The sequence below is a fragment of the Aotus nancymaae genome, unplaced genomic scaffold, assembly GCF_030222135.1.
Source record: "Aotus nancymaae isolate 86718 unplaced genomic scaffold, 86718_ANA_hifiasm-v0.15.2.pri h1tg000022l_1, whole genome shotgun sequence".
In the NCBI taxonomy this organism is placed as follows: Eukaryota; Metazoa; Chordata; class Mammalia; order Primates; family Aotidae; genus Aotus; species Aotus nancymaae.
This window is the reverse complement of record NW_026988435.1, coordinates 29,302,429-29,319,672: the sequence shown is the minus strand read 5'-3', so window position 1 is coordinate 29,319,672 and position 17,244 is coordinate 29,302,429. Positions and strand designations below refer to the sequence as shown.

The 17,244-nt window shown below is 40.9% G+C and overlaps 1 protein-coding gene across 6 annotated transcripts in view; it reads left to right on the top strand.

Moving 5' to 3' along the window:
- Positions 1-16,477: 16,477 nt before the first annotated feature.
- Positions 16,478-17,244, top strand: part of MRPL39 (mitochondrial ribosomal protein L39) — a 197,703-nt gene continuing 196,936 nt past the window's right edge. For all 6 annotated transcript variants that reach the window (XR_010343923.1, XM_012474856.2, XM_064380064.1 and 3 more), the window contains exon 1: positions 16,478-16,578. Coding sequence is in view for 5 of the 6 variants with exons in the window: in XM_012474856.2 (XP_012330279.1) it covers positions 16,506-16,578 (73 nt within the window). In the remaining variant the exon portion in view is untranslated. The remainder of the gene's footprint in view (positions 16,579-17,244) is intronic.

Below are 17,244 nucleotides of genomic sequence, written 5' to 3'. Positions count from 1 at the left end.
CTCCCAGAGGTCCCATATCCTGGTACCAGCACGTTGGAATTAGGTTTCAACATGTGAGTTTCAGGGTACACAAACATTCAGACCATAGTACTTGGTGTGCGCATCTAGAATTTGTTATACTATTTTTTCTTCTTTTCTATATGGTTGAAATGTTTCACACATATTTTATACATATTTCAGAATTTCACATACATAAAAAATTAATAAGTTAACCTCATCTTCATAAATAAGGGCCCCAAGTATATTGAGTTCATGCTATACCCTCTTCCCCTGCATTAACTTGCTGGCTCTTCAAAATAGTAAAATATATAAAATCTCTTTACTGTGTTCCTAGCTCCACTTACTCACTTGATCCAAGAGAAATGATCACCATTAAAATAAGTTTAATTTTATAGAAGTCTTGACTGGGAGTTGAAAGGCCAGTTTATTGGGGAGAAAAACAGAAATTTGTGTTCTTTATTGTTTTCATATTGCTCTGTCCAACTGAGTTGAACACCCCTGCTTTTTAGAATAGAAGAGCACAAGGAAAGAAGCAGAGGAGATAGCAGGGTGAGACTCCATGGGGCCTTTCCCTCGCTTAGGAGAAGTAAATAAAATTACCCTTTCTCACACATACAAACAACGTACACTCAGGTCTAAGTTGGAAAAGTAATACTGATGACTTTGAAAAAAGAAACTTGGGGTATTAACAAGTGAGGACTTGGGCCGGGCGCAGTGGCTCAAGCCTGTAATCCCAGCACTTTGGGAGGCCGAGGCGGGTGGATCACGAGGTTAAGAGATCGAGACCATCCTGGTCAACATGGTGAAACCCCGTCTCTACTAACACAAAAAATTAGCTGGGTATGGTGGCACGTGCCTGTAATCCCAGCTACTCAGGAGGCTGAGGCAGGAGAATTGCCTGAACCCAGGAGGCGGAGGTTGCGGTGAGCCGAGATCGCGCCATTGCACTCCAGCCTGGGTAACGAGCGAAACTCCGTCTCAAAAAAAAACAAAAAAACAAAAAACAAGTGAGGACTTGAGAGAAAGGGATAGGGGACTTAAACATTGGTTTTAGGGTCTGGGCCTATTTTTTCTTTTTTTTTCTATTTACACTTGTTACACTTAATGTTTCCTAAATGAGTAGGAGACTGAACTCTCAACCAGTGCCTCTCAGGCTCCGAGGTGCATCGGAATCAACAGAGTGTCTTGTTAAAATGCATATTCGGATTCAGCATGATGAGGTGAGGCTGGGATCCTGCATTTCTAGCAATCTCCCAGGTGATGGTGATTCATGGACCACACGGAACAGCAAGGCAATATTCAAATGTAATAAAATAGCTACCTCCTTTTCTGCTACTGAAAATAACAAGCTGCAAAGAAGAACCGCATTTGAGGAAGATTGTTCATCCCACATTTTCTTGCTGCATAAAATCTGAATACTCATTTTGGGCCGTGCATTCTCAAGCGGGGGCAATATTTTCCCCAAGGGAAAGAAAATTATTCTGTTGAGGGTTGAAAAAAAAAGTTTACTCTTTTAATCTATAAAACACAGACACACATACAGTATATAAACAGATCTATCATTTATCAACTGCATTAAAATGTCATAGAGGGAGATTAAGAAAAGTTCTGAAAACATTACTTGGGTGGGAGATAATGAAAAAAGCTTGAGAACCACTGCTCTAAGCTGTTATAGAATGTCATGAAACTAGGGCAAGTAAAAATTAGCCAGCCAGCCTGTTTGTAAATTAAATAATCAGTTATCAACATTTGGGGCATGTGTTATACATCACCACCTAGGTTCTCAAATTCTCATTGACAGAATGATGGAAATTTTTGATTCATGTAAGAGCACACGGGGTTGATTTTCATGCAACTTACTTGTACCTTCAGGGCCTTCTGGTGTCAAAATATTGTAGATTGCAGAGGAAAGGGATGAGAATAAAATCCACCATGGTTATCAGGGATGATTTCTACCAATAGAGAAATTCACCCAAATTGCACAAACAGCAATCGGATTATAAGTAAGTGAAAAGTTGAAAACCAGAATTGCAAACACACTCTCTGCTTTTTCTCAATGTTTATAATGTTCACTGCCCTCCAAATTCATTTCTTTATATCCCCTTCTGAGGGCATTAAATCTACATTTCCAGAGAAAACTAGAATGGCCTCCCCCTCCCCACCGAGGCTGTTGCCAGGTAAGACAATGCTGATTCTTCTCAGGACCCACCCCCACTACCCCAAAAAGCTGCTGATTTTGAGTGGGGCCTAGAATGAGGAAAGGCTCTGCAGTAGGTCCAGGCTTTGCACAAGCTTCTCTGTCACATAGGCCCTATGACCCAGCAGATCCAATGGTACTTGAAGTATCAGAGGTAGATAGAGATGCTCTTTGGAGCCTTTTCAGACCCTTAAAGGTGAATCAAAGTGAAGGCCCTTAGGATTTTAATGCAAAGCTCTGTCATCCTTTGGAGATAACTAATTTCCTTTTGAGAAACAGCTTTTGGCCTGCTCCTGGGCCTTAGTAAAGACTGAATGCTTAGCCATGGGTCACTGTCACTCTGCGACCTAAGCCACCCATTATAAACTGAGTGTTATCTGACCCACAATGCAATAATGTTGGGTGTGCAGAGCAGCACTCAGTTATTAAATGGAAGTGGTACACACATGATCGGGCCTGTGCAGGCCTCAAAGGTACACGTAAGTTACGTGAAGAAGTGGCCCAAATGTCTATGGTCCCCACTTCTGCTACATTGCCTTCTCTCTCCCAGCCTGCACCTATGGTCTCATTGAGAGTTCTCTACAATCAGTTGACAAAGGAAGAGAAGACTCAGGCCTGGTATACAAAGGATTCTGCATAATATGCAAGCACCACCTAAAAATGGCAGCTTCCCAGCACTTTGGGAGGCCAAGGTGAGAGGATTGCTTGAGCCCAGAAGTTGGAGACTAGCCTGGGAAACATAGCACGACTCCATCTCTACAAAAATAAAAAAAATTAGCCAGGCATAATGGCACACACCTTTAGTCCCAGCTACTCGGGAGACTGAGGCAGCAGGATTGCTTGAACTCAGAAGGTTGAGGATGCAGTGAGGTAAGATTGCTCCACTACACTCTAGCCCCTGTGGGGCAGGGCAAGACACTGTCTAAAAAAAAAAAAGGAGCACTGTAGCACCACAGCCCCACTCTGGGACATCCCTGAAGGACAATGGTGAAAAGTAATCATCCCGGTAATCCCAGTAGGCATAACTTTGAGCAGTGCACTGGTTGTTCACTTTGCTTGGAAAGAGAAATGGCCAGACATGTGGTTATGAACTGAGTCATGGTCTGTGGCCAATGGTTTGGCTGAATGGGACTTGGAAGGAATATGATTAGAAAATTGGTGACCAGGTAATTTGAAAAAGAGGCATGTGGAGAGACCTCTCTGAAGGGGCAAAAATCATGAAGATACGTGTATCTCACATGAATGCTCACCAGAGGCTGACTTCAGAAGAAGAGGATTATCATAACCAAGGGGATAGAATGACCTAGTCTGTGCATATCAGCCTCTTTCCCCAGCCACCCGTGTTATCGTCCAATAGGCTCATGAATAAAGTAGCAATGGTGGCAGGGATGAAGGTTATGCATGGGCTCAGAAACATAGATTTCCAGTCAGCAAGGCCAACCTGGCTACGGCCACCACTGACTGCTTAATCTGCCTGCATCCGAGATCAACACTGAGTATACCATTCCCTGGGGTGACCAGTCAGTTACCTGGTGCAGATTGATTACACTGAACTGCTTCTATCTATCATGGAAGGAGCTACATTATTTTTTTCTGGAATAGATACTTACTTTAGACACAGACTTGACTGCTTTTCATGCAATGTTTCTGCCAAAACTACTATCCATAGATTTATAGAATGCCTTATCCACCATCATGGTATTCCATACAGCATTGCTTCTGATTAAGGAACTTACTTCACAGCAAGAGACGTGTGGCAATGAGCCCAGGTATATGGACCTTGCTGGTCTTATTATGTTCCCTACTGTCCTGAAGTAGTTGGCTAAATAGAACAATGCCTTTTGAAGACTCAGTTACAGCATCAGTGACAATAGGCAATAATACCTTGCAGGGCTTGGAAAAGGCTTCCTAGAAGGCCGTATATCCTCTAAATCAGTGTCTGATATACTGTGTTGCTTCTCCCATAGTTAAGATTCATGAGTTCAAAAATCAAGGGGTGGAAATAGAATTGGCATCTCTCACTATTATCCTTAGTGACCCACTAGCAAAATGTGTGCTTCCTGTTCTTGTAACCACGTTAGCCTACTGGCCTAAAGGTCTTAGTTCCAGAGGGAGGAATGCTTCCACCAGGAAACACAACAATTCTTTTGAATTGGAAGTTAAGATTGCCACTTGGCTGCTTTGGGCTCCTCATATACTGAATCCACAGGCAAACAAGGAAACCACCATGCTGGCTGGGGTGATTGGTTCTGACTACCAAGGGAAGATTGGACTACTACTCCACAGTGAAGGTAAGAAAGAGTATCTCTGGAATAAAAGAGATCCCTCAGAGTGTCATTTAGTATTACCATGCCTTGCGATTACAGCCAATGGAAAACTGCAACAACAGTCCAGGAGCAGAGACTCATGTCTGTAATCCCAGCATTTTAGGAGGCCAAGGTGGGAGGATCATTTGAGGCCAGGAGTTCAAGACCAGCCTGGGCAACATAGCTAGATCCCATCTCTACAAAAAAATAAAAATTATAAAAAAAGAAAACTATATAATAACCCAACCTGTGCAGGACAACTACTGGCCTAGACCTTTCAGGAATGAAGGTTTGAGTCATCCTGCAAGATAAAGAACCAGCTGACGTGACTGCCGAAGGCAAGAGAATATAGACGGGGTAGTAGAGGAAGGTAGTTATAAATACCAACTATGGCTACGTGACTGTTACAGAAATGAGGACCATCATGGTCATGAGTATTTCCTCCTTATTTTTTTGTATATATACACATACATATACATTTCTATATGTGTATATGTGTACATATACATATCAATTATCATCGATCGCTTTCCTCTCATTCTTTTATCATGTAATAGAAGAATAATGACTTTACTTTCTAGTACTTAAGTATTGTTACTTCCATATCTTAGTATTCAAGTTTTGGGATATCAAGAATAAGCACCACTCGAAGATGTCATCTCTTCTATGGAAGGAGTTAGAGCATTTACAGTTGTATACAGGACAGTTGTATCATGTTAGGTGGAATTATGACCTTGTTAATGTTTTTATTTGAAGATTAAATATGAGTTAAGGAGAAGTGTATGGATGCCAAGTTGACAAGGGGTAGTCCTGTGATAGTTAATTTTATGTGTTAATTTGACTGGGTCACAGATACCCAGATATCTGATTAAACATTATTTCTGGGTGTGCCTGTGAGGCTGTTTCTGGAAGAGATGAGTATTTGGATCAGTTGACTGAGTAAAACAGATTGCTTTCCCCAGTGTGGGTGGGCACGATCTAATCCATTGGGGGGATGACTAGAACAAAATTAGAGGAAGGGAGAAGTCACTCTGTCTGCCTGACTGCTAGAGCACAGACATTGGTCTTCTGCCCTCAGATGGGGACTTACATCGTAAGTCCTCTGGTTGTCAGTCTTCAGATTTAGACTGGAACTATACCACCTCCTTTGCTGGGTCTCCAACTTGCCAACTGCAGATTATAGGACTTCTGAGACTCCATAATTGCGTGAGCCAATTCCTCATAACAAATCTTCATTATAGATTTATTACATCTCTATCATCTAAATCCATATGATCTATTGGTTTGTTTCTCTGGTGAGCCATAATACAGTTGTTTTTCTAAGAATGACGTAATAAAAGTCCCTTTAGTTGATACACACTTGATTCAGAAAATTGTAACATTAAAAGAAACTCAAGTAATTCCATTTAACTATGAATATGTGTTCAACTGCTTCCCATGCCCAGATGGCTGTGCTGCCAATTCATGGCATAGCAAAGAAGTCTAGTGCCTGTTGCTGCTTTAGGGAGTCTAGTGAAGGTGCCTTCTGTCATTCCCATGTGAAGTAGAATAAAAAGTCATCTAAAAATCTGGGCTAGAGCCAGCCTCCAGGATATGAAAAGGCTAGTTTCAGTAGCAATAACCTGCTTTATTGAATGGACCTGACAGTGTACTAAATGCCTTCTGTGCATTGAGTGCTTTAGTCATCCCCAAATGCTATGAAGCAGGTATTATTACTGCAATTTTTCATATGATTAATTGGAAGCATGAAGTGGAAATAAACTTACCCAAAGTTACAAGGCCAAGAAGTGAGGAGCAGGGATCTGCATGCAGGCAGCTTAGCTCTGGAGACTAAGTTGTATTAAACATTCACGGCAGTTCGTGATGGTCACATTCAGCTAGTTTTGGGTGGTCAGGCCCCAGCTGTATCTTCTCCCCAGGCATGTCAAGATTGATGGGAAGAGGCAGGCGTCATGATTAATGGACTAGGAATTAGGCATCCTCTCCAAAGTTCAGCCAAACAGGTCAGAAATTTTCTTAACAGCTTTACTGAGATGTAATTCACATACCACACAATTCACTCATTTAAAGTGTAAATATAATATTGTTTGATATATTTACAGGGATGTGCAACCATCACTGCATCTAGTTTTAGAACATTTTAGTCCCTCCTAGAAGAAACCTAGTACCCATTAGCAGTCACTCCCCGTTTCCCAGCCCACTTCTCCAATCTTAATGAACTACGTATCTACTTTCTGTCTCTGTAGCTTTCCCTATTCTGTACATTTAATGGAAGTGAAATATTATAATACATGTTTTTTTTTGTGATGGACTTCTTGCATTTAACATAATGTTTTCTAGATTCATCCATGTCGTAGTATATATCAGTACTTCATTTCTTTTTATTTGTGAATACTATTCCATTGTATGGATATACCATATTCTGTTTCCCATCCATCAGTTGATGGGCAGTTGGTTTATTTCCACTTTTTGTCTACTACGAATAATACTGCTGTGAATATGTATGTACTATTTTTAATATGGACATATGTTTTCATTTCTCTTGGTTTCGTTTTTCTTTTTTAAGAGACAGAGTCTCACTATGTTGCCCAGGCTGGTCTCAAACTTCTGGGCTCAAGTGATCCTCTCGCCTCAGCCTCCCAAAGTGCTGGAACTATAGGTATGAGCCACCGTGCCTGGACAATCTTTTTGTACTACCTATACGTCTACAGCTATATCTCAGATATTATTTTGTAATCCATTATTTAATATCTAACTGTTCCATACTGATGTTATTTGAGTTGCTCAAATAAATCCATAAGTAGAAGCGGTAAGGCAATGAAATATAAGGACAAGAAGAATAAAGAAAAAGTAACTCCCTGAACAATTCTCTCTGTGACAACTGTGGGAGTATTGTTGTGCAAATTGGTATTTATGTACAAATTGAATTGCTAGGTTATATGATAACTCCATGTTCAACATTTTGAGGAAACGCCAGCCTGTTTTCTAAAGCAGCTGTGCTACTTAACATTCCCACAGGCAGTGTGTGAGGGTTCCAACATATCTACCTCCTCACTAATACTTGTTAATATCTGCCTCTTTAGTAAAGCCATCTTAGTAGGTGTAAAGTAGTATCTCATTGTGCTTTTATGTGCATTTCCTTGAGGTTAATGATGTTGGGCATCTCACTGCTTTTCATGCTTCTTCCTAGTTTGTTGAATGTTTATTAGGTTGAGCAATTTCCCTTCTATTCCTAATTTATTGAGCCTTTTTTTTTTAAATCATGAAAGGGTGTTGGATGTTGTAAAATATCTTTTTTGTGTTTATTTAGATGATCATGTAGTTTTAATTCTTCTATTATATGGCATATTACACATTGATTATATTGATATGTTAAAATGTTTTTGTATGATGCTGGGTTAAGTTTGCTAATATTTTGTTGAGGAGTTTTTGCTTCTATATTCCTAAGGGCTATTGGTCTGTAGTTTTACTTTGTTCTGCTCCCTTGTGATTTCTTTGGTTTTGGCATCAGGGTAATTCTAATTCTGGCCTCATAAAGTGAGTTAGACAGTGTTCCCCGCCGGGCGCGGTGGCTCACGCCTGTAATCCCAGCACTTTGGGAGGCCGAGATGGGTGGATCACGAGGTCAAGAGATCGAGACCACCCTGGTCAACATGGTGAAACCCCGTCTCTACTAAAAATACAAAAAATTAGCTGGGCATGGTGGCGCGTGCCTGTAATCCCAGCTACACGGGAGGCTGAGGCAGGAGAATTGCCTGAACCCAGGAGGCGGAGGTTGCGGTGAGCCGAGATCGCGCCATTGCACTCCAGCCTGGGTAACAAGAGCGAAACTCCGTCTCAAAAAAAAAAAAAAAAAAAAAAAGAAAGTGTTCCCCCTTCTTCTACCTTTTGAAAGAGTTTGTAAAGAACTGGTATTAATTCTCCTTTGAATGTTTTGCAGATCTTTTCAGTAAAGCCATCTGGACCTGGTCTTTTACTGGTGGAAAATTTTAAAATGACTAATTTGAGTTCTTTATTTCATGTAGGCCTATTCAGACTTTCTATTTCTTCCACTCCACTTTTGGTAGTTGTATCTTTCTAGGAATTTGGCCATTTCATCTAAGTTTTCTAATTTGTTGGCATACAGTTGTTCATCGTTTTCCTTATAATCCTTTTTATTTCTATAAGATTGGTAGTGATGTGAGCACTTTCATTACTGATTTTTAATAATTTATATATTCTCTTTTCTTTGTCAGTAGCTAAAGGGTTGTCAATTTTGTTTAACATCTCAAAAAATCAACTTTTTGTTTGGATTTTCTGTATTGTTTCTCTGGTATCTATTTCACTGGTTTTTGCTTGAATCTATATAATTTGCTTTCTTCTACTAGCTTTGGGTTTAGTTTTCTCTTCTTATTCTAGCTCCTTAAAGTGTAATGTTAAAGTCTTTTAAAAGGTAGGCATTTATAGCTATAAATATAAGAAGAAGCGAGGACTATTTTTGCCTGAAGAAGATTTAATAATGAGGACTATTTTTGCCCGAAGAAGATTTAATAGTCTGATAGAAATCTCCTGGTAAGACTGAATTACATATAATTTTATCTGGATGCTTTGCTTTCCTCATTCTATGGCAGAGAGGCATTCAAAATGCACAAGTGGAATACATAAACTCCAGTAGAACATTTGTTTTAGAAGTGATTATTATTCAAAGAGTTCATATAATTTTTAATTTTGAAGGATGAATTATTTGATGACGATTGTGAAACATTTTCAAACCTGTCACGTGTAGCAATTCTGCAGTCTGAGAAATTGCTACTGGCATTTGCAAGCATGGCAGAAATTTAATAAACTGTCGCCAAACCATTTGCTTGTTTGAATGCCAAGATTTCCTTCCCCACGTCACATGCAGTGTCCTGTTGCCAACAGTTATCAAAATACTCCCACAGTTGTCACAGAGAGAATTGTTCAAGGAGTTATTTTTTCTTTATTCTTCTTGTCCTTTAATTTCATTGCCTTACCACTTCTACTTATGGATTTATTTGAGCAACTCAAATAACATCAGTATGGAACAGTTAGATATTAAATAACGGATTACAAAATAATATCTGAGATATATCTGTAGACATATAGATAGTACAAAAAGATTAAGAAGGAAGACTTTTATGCTTTACTCCCTAAATATTCTTAATGTTTCAATTTTGACAGGGAGACTACGTTGTTTGTGCAATGTAAAACAAGAATAAAAAATGTAAAAACAATTAGGAGAGAGGGAATCAAGAGGAAAGTACTAAGAAAGGTCCAGATAGATCAACTCATTCTAATTAAAGGTATGCATTTGTGTTGGAAAAGGTAATAAAAGGATTTAGAGATAAAATCCAGCCCTTTGGATGAGAGATTGACAAGCAGTTGAAATTATGGGCTCTGGGTTTGTATCTTCTGTGATGACCCCAGTAGATAAGTGCCAGGCCAGGTGTGATTGAGCCTTGAGTATGAAACAGAAAACGCAGAAGATCAGAGGGTGTGACTCTCGACTTCAGTCACAAATGCAAAGATGCATGAAAGTGTCGCCTTTTACCACCAGGATAATATTCACAACTGTTATCTAAAAGAAACATATTTCTACTATGTCTTGTGTGGTAATGGCTTTGATGGACACTTCGGCAGTCTCTATCAAAATGCCATATGCATGTAAACTTGACCAAGCAGTTCCATTGCTAGGAACGTTTTCTGAAGAAATACTTACACCAGTGCACAGATATTACATAGACAGATGCTCACTGCAGCAAAATATTTTAAATATCTTAAGTGTACATCAAAGACAGAGAGGGCGAGAGAGTGAGAGAGAGTATGGATAAGCAAAGTATAATTCAACTTGATTTAGGTTATAGGGCTACAAAGGAAAGAGCTGGGATCGAACCTAGCTTTTTCCCTCTCACGATACTACATTTCAGGAGTTAGTCAGTGGCTGTAGGTGGCTTTGGGGTGATCAGGACCCATCTGTGTCTTCTTCCCGGGACAGGTCAAGATTGGATGGTGGGGAGGGGAAGGAAGGCAGGCAAGTGTCAAAGCTAAGGGATGAGGAATAAGGCAGGCCAGGTTGAGAATTTAAAACAACAGTGAAGGAACAGAAAAAAAAATTACATATAATTAAGGGGAAGGGGTTCTGAAGGAAAGTATCTTGTTTCAGCAAAGGAGCGTTACCTTAATCAACTCAAACTCTACTCCCAAGGAACGATGAGTCCCCTCCTAAAGACTCAAAATGAGCTTCCTATTAGTCTAATAGGTTTTCTTGCTCTGAAATAGGATGAGGACTGAGAGAAAAGTTTAGTTTTGTAAACTTTTTTTTGTAAAATTTGTTCCTTTTCATCAAAGAAAATCCATATTAACATGTGTTTGAGGGATTAGTACATCTTTGAATTTCTAAGAATGGGAGCTGAATTCTCACAGTGTCCACAAAGCTATGAAATGAAGGATTTGGTGTGGCTGCTGCAGGGTGCGATAATTCAGAGCGTTTTAAGGGACACATGCCAGTTTCAGGAGTCCTGGCATTTTCTGCATTCTCTGGTGTTTCCAATGATCCCAGATGCTATATTAGCATTTTATGTGACCTTGAGCCAAATACTAGCCTTTCTGTGATTCATCTTCTTTATCTATTAAAAAAAAGGAGTGGAATTATGATCTGTATTAGCCCTTTGAGTTGTGATATTAATAATTTTCAATGCTCACCACATCATCAACATTTTAAATAAATATGACTTGGTACTTATTAATGAGGGTTGAAAATGTAAAGATTATTTTCTTAACACAATTCATATATATACATATGTATGTACATACATTATAGTTTTCTGTGAATGAAAGAAAAAGATTTTGTACAAGAAAGTCTATCTGTGATCTGTAATCTTGGTTCTCCCCTTACTATTAGGAAATATCTGATAAGAAAGAAGGTTTGAGGAGAAATGATAAATGATAGCTGAAGGAGTGGACTATGTATTTATCTTGGAATTCGTCTTTCATTTTTCCAGAACCTCCTCACCACCACCCTGAACACACATGTACACACACCACACACACACACACACACACTCCATTGCCCCCTTAGCTCACAAAGGAGTTGATAAGGAATGATGAAATAAAGATACCACTTAGCCTCATGACATCACACACCAAGAGAGAAAAAAAAAAGCCATGGGTTGTACCTGCCTGTTCATCTCTTGTTATCTCACAGCAAGTTGTCTGTCCTCAGGTGGAAGTAGAGGGTGTTGAGCCCTGATATAATTGATACAAATGTGTTTTTATTATGCAGCCATGTAAAATGCCTGACAAACGATTCTGCAATTATTTGATTCCTGAAATACAGCTTTGTTTATATGCTTCATAGACCTTCAATTACAGGCAGTTTAACTGACCCAGGGCCCCAGCTGCAGAGCTCTGAAATATCAACATGCTTGCTTTGAGGCAAACATGCTTCCTGCTTCCCAGGGGCTGCTCTCAGCCAAAGACTGAGCACAGTGGGGACACTGAGGCATGCCCACTTTGGCTTTGGGGATTCACCTGATGATCTTGCTGAGACTTAATTAGACTGTACTGGTGGTCAAGAATTCATTCATTCAGTTTTCCCTCCTTCTCTTCTTCACATGGGGTCAGCCTTACCCCGCCACCTTCCCCCTTTCCCTCACAAGCATTTCTCCTAACAAATTCCTTGCATACTTACCTTTGTCTTGGTATCTGTTCTTCAGAGTACCAGGACTAACATAAACTGATTAAAAGAACAGCTTTGCCAGGCACAGAACCATATGATTGATATCTTGCATGTTGGGTCAGTAGGAGGAGCATAAGGATATATGATAGGGTAGCTTCTAGGAGCATCGAGAACTCTCAACAGTGGTATCCCATGTGGGGTTTTGGTAAGAACTTGTGAATCAAAAAAGAACTGAGTGAAACTTTACATTAAGCATCTTTAAATTAAAAGACAGAATTTCCCAACATGTAAATGTATAATGATTTGAAAATGTAAAATCAAGTATTTGGATTTAAAAAGCATATGAATTTGAGAACAAAGGAAGTATAGGGTTTGGAGAAAGCCAGATCTGAATTTGAGCCCCAGATCATCTTTGTGATCTTGGGAAAATTACTGTGTTATTGGATTTTTTTTTTTCTTTTGAAACAGGGTCTCAGTCTGTCATCCAGGCTGGAGTGCAGTGGTGCAATCATGGCTCACTGCAGCCTCGACTTCCTGGGCCCAGGTGATTCTCCCACCTCAACCTCCTGAGTACCACCACACCCAGCTGATTTTTTTTTTTTTTTTTTTTTTGTATTTTTTTTGTACAGACAGGGTTTTGCCATGTTATCCAGACTGGTCTCCATCTCCTGAGCTCAAGGGATCTGCTCACTTTGGTGGTTCCACAGTGCTGGGATTATAGGAGTGAGCCATGAAACCTGGCCTTGTTATTGACTCTTGATTCCAGTGATTTGCATTCCTCCTTAGATGTGAAGTTTATAACCTTATCTACTGACTCCCTGCAGGAGGCATAAACCTCCTACCTGATTGACATTGGTCTTGGCCATGGGACTTGCTGGGGTCCGGGGACTATGTGGCTGAGACATAGGTGAGTCTGAACAGAAGCTCTTAAGAGCCAGTGCACAAGGTGGTTACTGCATTCTTTTCCCTCTGCCACAAGAAGCACAAGACCAAGGAGAGGCTGCTTCTACAGCCTGGATTTTGGAATAACGTTGCAGAGCCACAACTGGCTGGTAGCTGCCATTACTGACAGCCAACATAAGCAAAATAAACTTTCATGGTTGAAAACCACTGAGATTATTCTCCAAAGTTTTAACGTTGATAAATTTCAGAATAAAGTTGAAGGAGTAGTTCAACTGACACCCTCACTTAGATTCTCTAATTTTGCCACGTTTGCTAAATGTGTCTTGTTCCCTCCCTCAATATAGAGCTCCCTATTTTTGCTGAAACATTTGAGAGTTAGTTATAGGCATAGTGATATTTGGTTCCTAAGTATTTTAATATATATCTCAAGATATATATATATATATATATTCTTAAACAAGGTTTATTTCATATATGACCATGACACTATTGTGATATCCAAGAAATATAACATTAATATAATATTTAGTGTACAGTTAATGTCCAAGTTTCTCTGTTACAATGTCATTCTTTGTAATTTTTTTCCTGATCCAAAATCCAAGTGAGGATCATGCACTGCTAATAAATGTGTATCTCTTTAGTCTCCTTTGGGTTCAACTTCCATAAAACTTACATTTTTGAAGAGTTTAGGTCAGTTGTTTTGTAGAATATATCACTTTTTGGATATACTTGATTTCCTCATAATTCTTTAGATGCAGGTTAAATATTTATGTTAGGAATACTACATAGATTGTATTGTTTATATCACAATGAAGAAGCACAAATAATGTCAGATTGTCTCATTTTGGGTGATGATAAGTTTAACCACTTGAAGATTTTATCCATCAGATTTCTCCATTGAAAAGTTTCATTTATCCATTTGTATTTTGTCAGTAATTTGTGAGGTGATACTTAGAGACTATGTGAATATATTGATCCCCAACAAACTTTCTCTTGGTTTTAGCATCTATTGATGATCCCTTCCTGTATCAATGATTAATTACATTGGTAGACGAAAAATGGTGATTTTCCTCATTGTATTATTCCTACTACTTCTATTATCTGGTATTCTTTTGTACAGAAAACTCCCTCCACTGTCTCCATACTCATTTATTCTTGAGTATCATTACGGATTCACAAATTTTAGTATACATGTTATAATAGTTCAGCATTATTCTTTTAGTTATGCAAACTCTCCCAAATTTGGACAACAGGAGCCCCTTCGAGCTTGGTCCTGTGTCCTTTTAAACATGTTTCTGCTTGTCTGTATTTTACAGTTAGTTACAGTCTTTCTGGCACAGTAATGATCCAGGCTTATCTTAGATATTTGCTGTTACAGACTTGATTCTTTTTATTTGGCAGAGACATTGACAGAGTGAGACTAAGATTTGGGAAGCCGGTTGACAAGAAGGCAAGAGAGGGGATTCAGAGTAAGAAAATATTCGGGGGGAATTCTTAGCCAAAGATTTACCTTGGGTATGTCTCTCAAGCTCTTCAAACCTGAATTTATTTTCCTGGAAAATAAAGATTATTATGCCAATTGCTCAGGTAGGTTGTGAAAATTAATAAATGCAGCCCTATGATTGGCACATAGTATTTTTTGGCCATTATCACTAGCGACAACCTTTCAACTTGGTTAATTTCTGGTGAACTCCAACTACCTGCCTCCGATGCATTTATGATCAGATTTGCTTAAGTTTATGTTCAGAGGCTTTGCTTAAATGTGGCTCTAGGGCTGGACATGGTGGTTCACGCCTGTAATCCCAGCACTTTGGGAGGCCGAGGCAGGCGGATCACCAGGTCAGGAGTTCTAGACCAGCCTGACCAATATGGTGAAACCCTGTCTCTACTAAAAATACAAAAATTAGCCGGGCATGTTGATGGGCAACTGTAGTCCCAGCTACTCAGGAGGCTGAGGCAGGAGAATCGCTTGAATCCGGGAGACAGAGGTTGCAATGAGCCAGCATGGCACCACTGCAGTCCAGCCTGGGCGACAGAGCAAGAGTCAGTCTAAAAAAAAAAAAAAAAAAAAAAAGAAAAAGAAAAAAGAAAAAAAAGTGGCTCTAAGATTTTCTAAGGGCACTAGAGTGTTTCTAGATGGGGTTAAATGGGTACAGGCTTTAAAAGGCCGATGAAACAGACAGCTTTCATGAGAATCCTATCCAAATTCGAGGACGCAAAAGATACACCTTCCCCACAACACTATACGTATATATGTACATTTTGTGGTTTGAATTAGGATGTTAAATGAAATGTAGCCTGGTAAAATGTAGACTGGGTGTAAATCCAAGCTCTGTCACTTACATTTCCCATTTTAAAAAGTGAAGATACACTTTCTGGCGCAGTGGTTTTGAGTGTAAAATTTGGGCCAAGGAGATCGTGGGGCAGGGTCATATTTGTACCTTAGGCGGCACTTCCATCTGGTGGCATAGCATCCCAATTGCAAGGAAAAGGACAGAGTCGGGAAAAGGCTGAATTCGTAAACCTACACCCTTAAGTAAAGCCACAGAATTGAACTGTGAATGAAAATATTTTCATTCTGACCTAAGGAGTGCTTACTTCAAATAACAATCACGTCCTGGTATGACAGAAGAATTAGACAATATGCGGAGGTTTGCCTGCAAAGGCACTCATTCATTCATTCAAGAAACATCTGTTGAGTGCTGACTGTGGCTGTGCTCTGTTCTGGATGCTTGGGATACATCAGTGAACTAGAGACACAAATTCTGTACCAGGATGCCTTCTCTTATACATCCTGTACTATGTAAACTAAACTAGATAATTTGTAAAGAGCTCTTACAGATTACAATGCCCCCTCCAAAGTCAAAGGGACATGTTTCCAGTCCTCTATTACCATGGCTAAGTGGAGAACCAGGGCGCAGACCCACTCCAGCCGAAATAAGAACCTACCCGGCACAACTGAAAGTTAAGCCATGCGCTAGAAGTTGTCATCGCTGACAAAATAGAAGACGCCTTTCCCCATTCCCCGCCCCAGAAATCCATGTATTCTTTAAGGGAAGCAAGCGCTTCACTCGGGTGGCCGGGATCGAACCCGCGGACGGCAGAGGGCGACGGAGCCTGTGGGACTCTGTTTCCCTGCAGAGCCCAAGCGGTGGGTGGCAAGCAGGCCGGCCGCCCTGGGGGCCCTGTACCTCTGGGTCGCTCACCACGCCCAGGTATCGCGCACAGATAAGCGTCCCTCCTTGGAGTTTCAGGGTCTCAGCCACTGAATCCCCAGCGAGGCCTGACGCCCTCCGGCGGCGGCGCGCAGTCTGAGCGCTGGGTCCGGAACAGAACTATCCTGCGGAACTCCTTGTGCACGCTCGGTTTCCGGGGGAGGAGGGCGGTGAAGGACCTGTGCGCGACCGTTCTCACCGCTGCTATGGAGGCGTTGGCTATGGGGGTCCAGGCACTGCGGGTCTTGCGGGTCGCACCCGGCGGCGGGGTCAGCCGGAGTGAGTTTCAGAGGCCGTGGGGACGGGGAGCGAGGCCTAGAAAGTTGTGTCCGTCCAGATTGGGTCTGAGGCGGGTCCTGGGAGGTCTCGCTGGACAGGGGAAGGAGGAGGGTTTCTTAGTCCCGCCGCGGCGGTCGCCGTTGCACAGCCTGGGAGCGAGGGGCTAGAGGAGGGCAGGAACAAGGGCGGGGATCGGGGCCGGGCCGCGAGAGGAGCTTGGGCCGCCTCTGGGAAGCCGCGCACGTTTCGTGCAAGTCTGCCCATGCCTTCCCAAGGAATACTCGTACTTGCCTTGGCAGGTTCCCTGATTTTGGCCTTTGGAAAGTAAACTCAGTTTTTCTCATTCTGGACATTGATAGTTTTGGTGTGGGACCTTTAGTCTCCTGAACTTTTCTTGTCTTCCTTCAAGACCCTTTCAAACCGACCACTTTGCTCACCTTTCCAATGACTCTAGTCCAGTTTTGATTCTGTTTCCTGGTCACTTTTTGCCCGTTACTGTAAAGCACTGATTGGAAACACGACAGAGGAAATTGGTGGGAAATAGCGATCTGATGTGAAAGAGCCAAATTTAAAAGTAGAGGCACTTACCTAGGCCAGCTCTGTTTCTTCTGCTGGTGCTTGCTAATATTACAAATCAGTTTAAGTTTACCTCTGAGCACAGTTTTG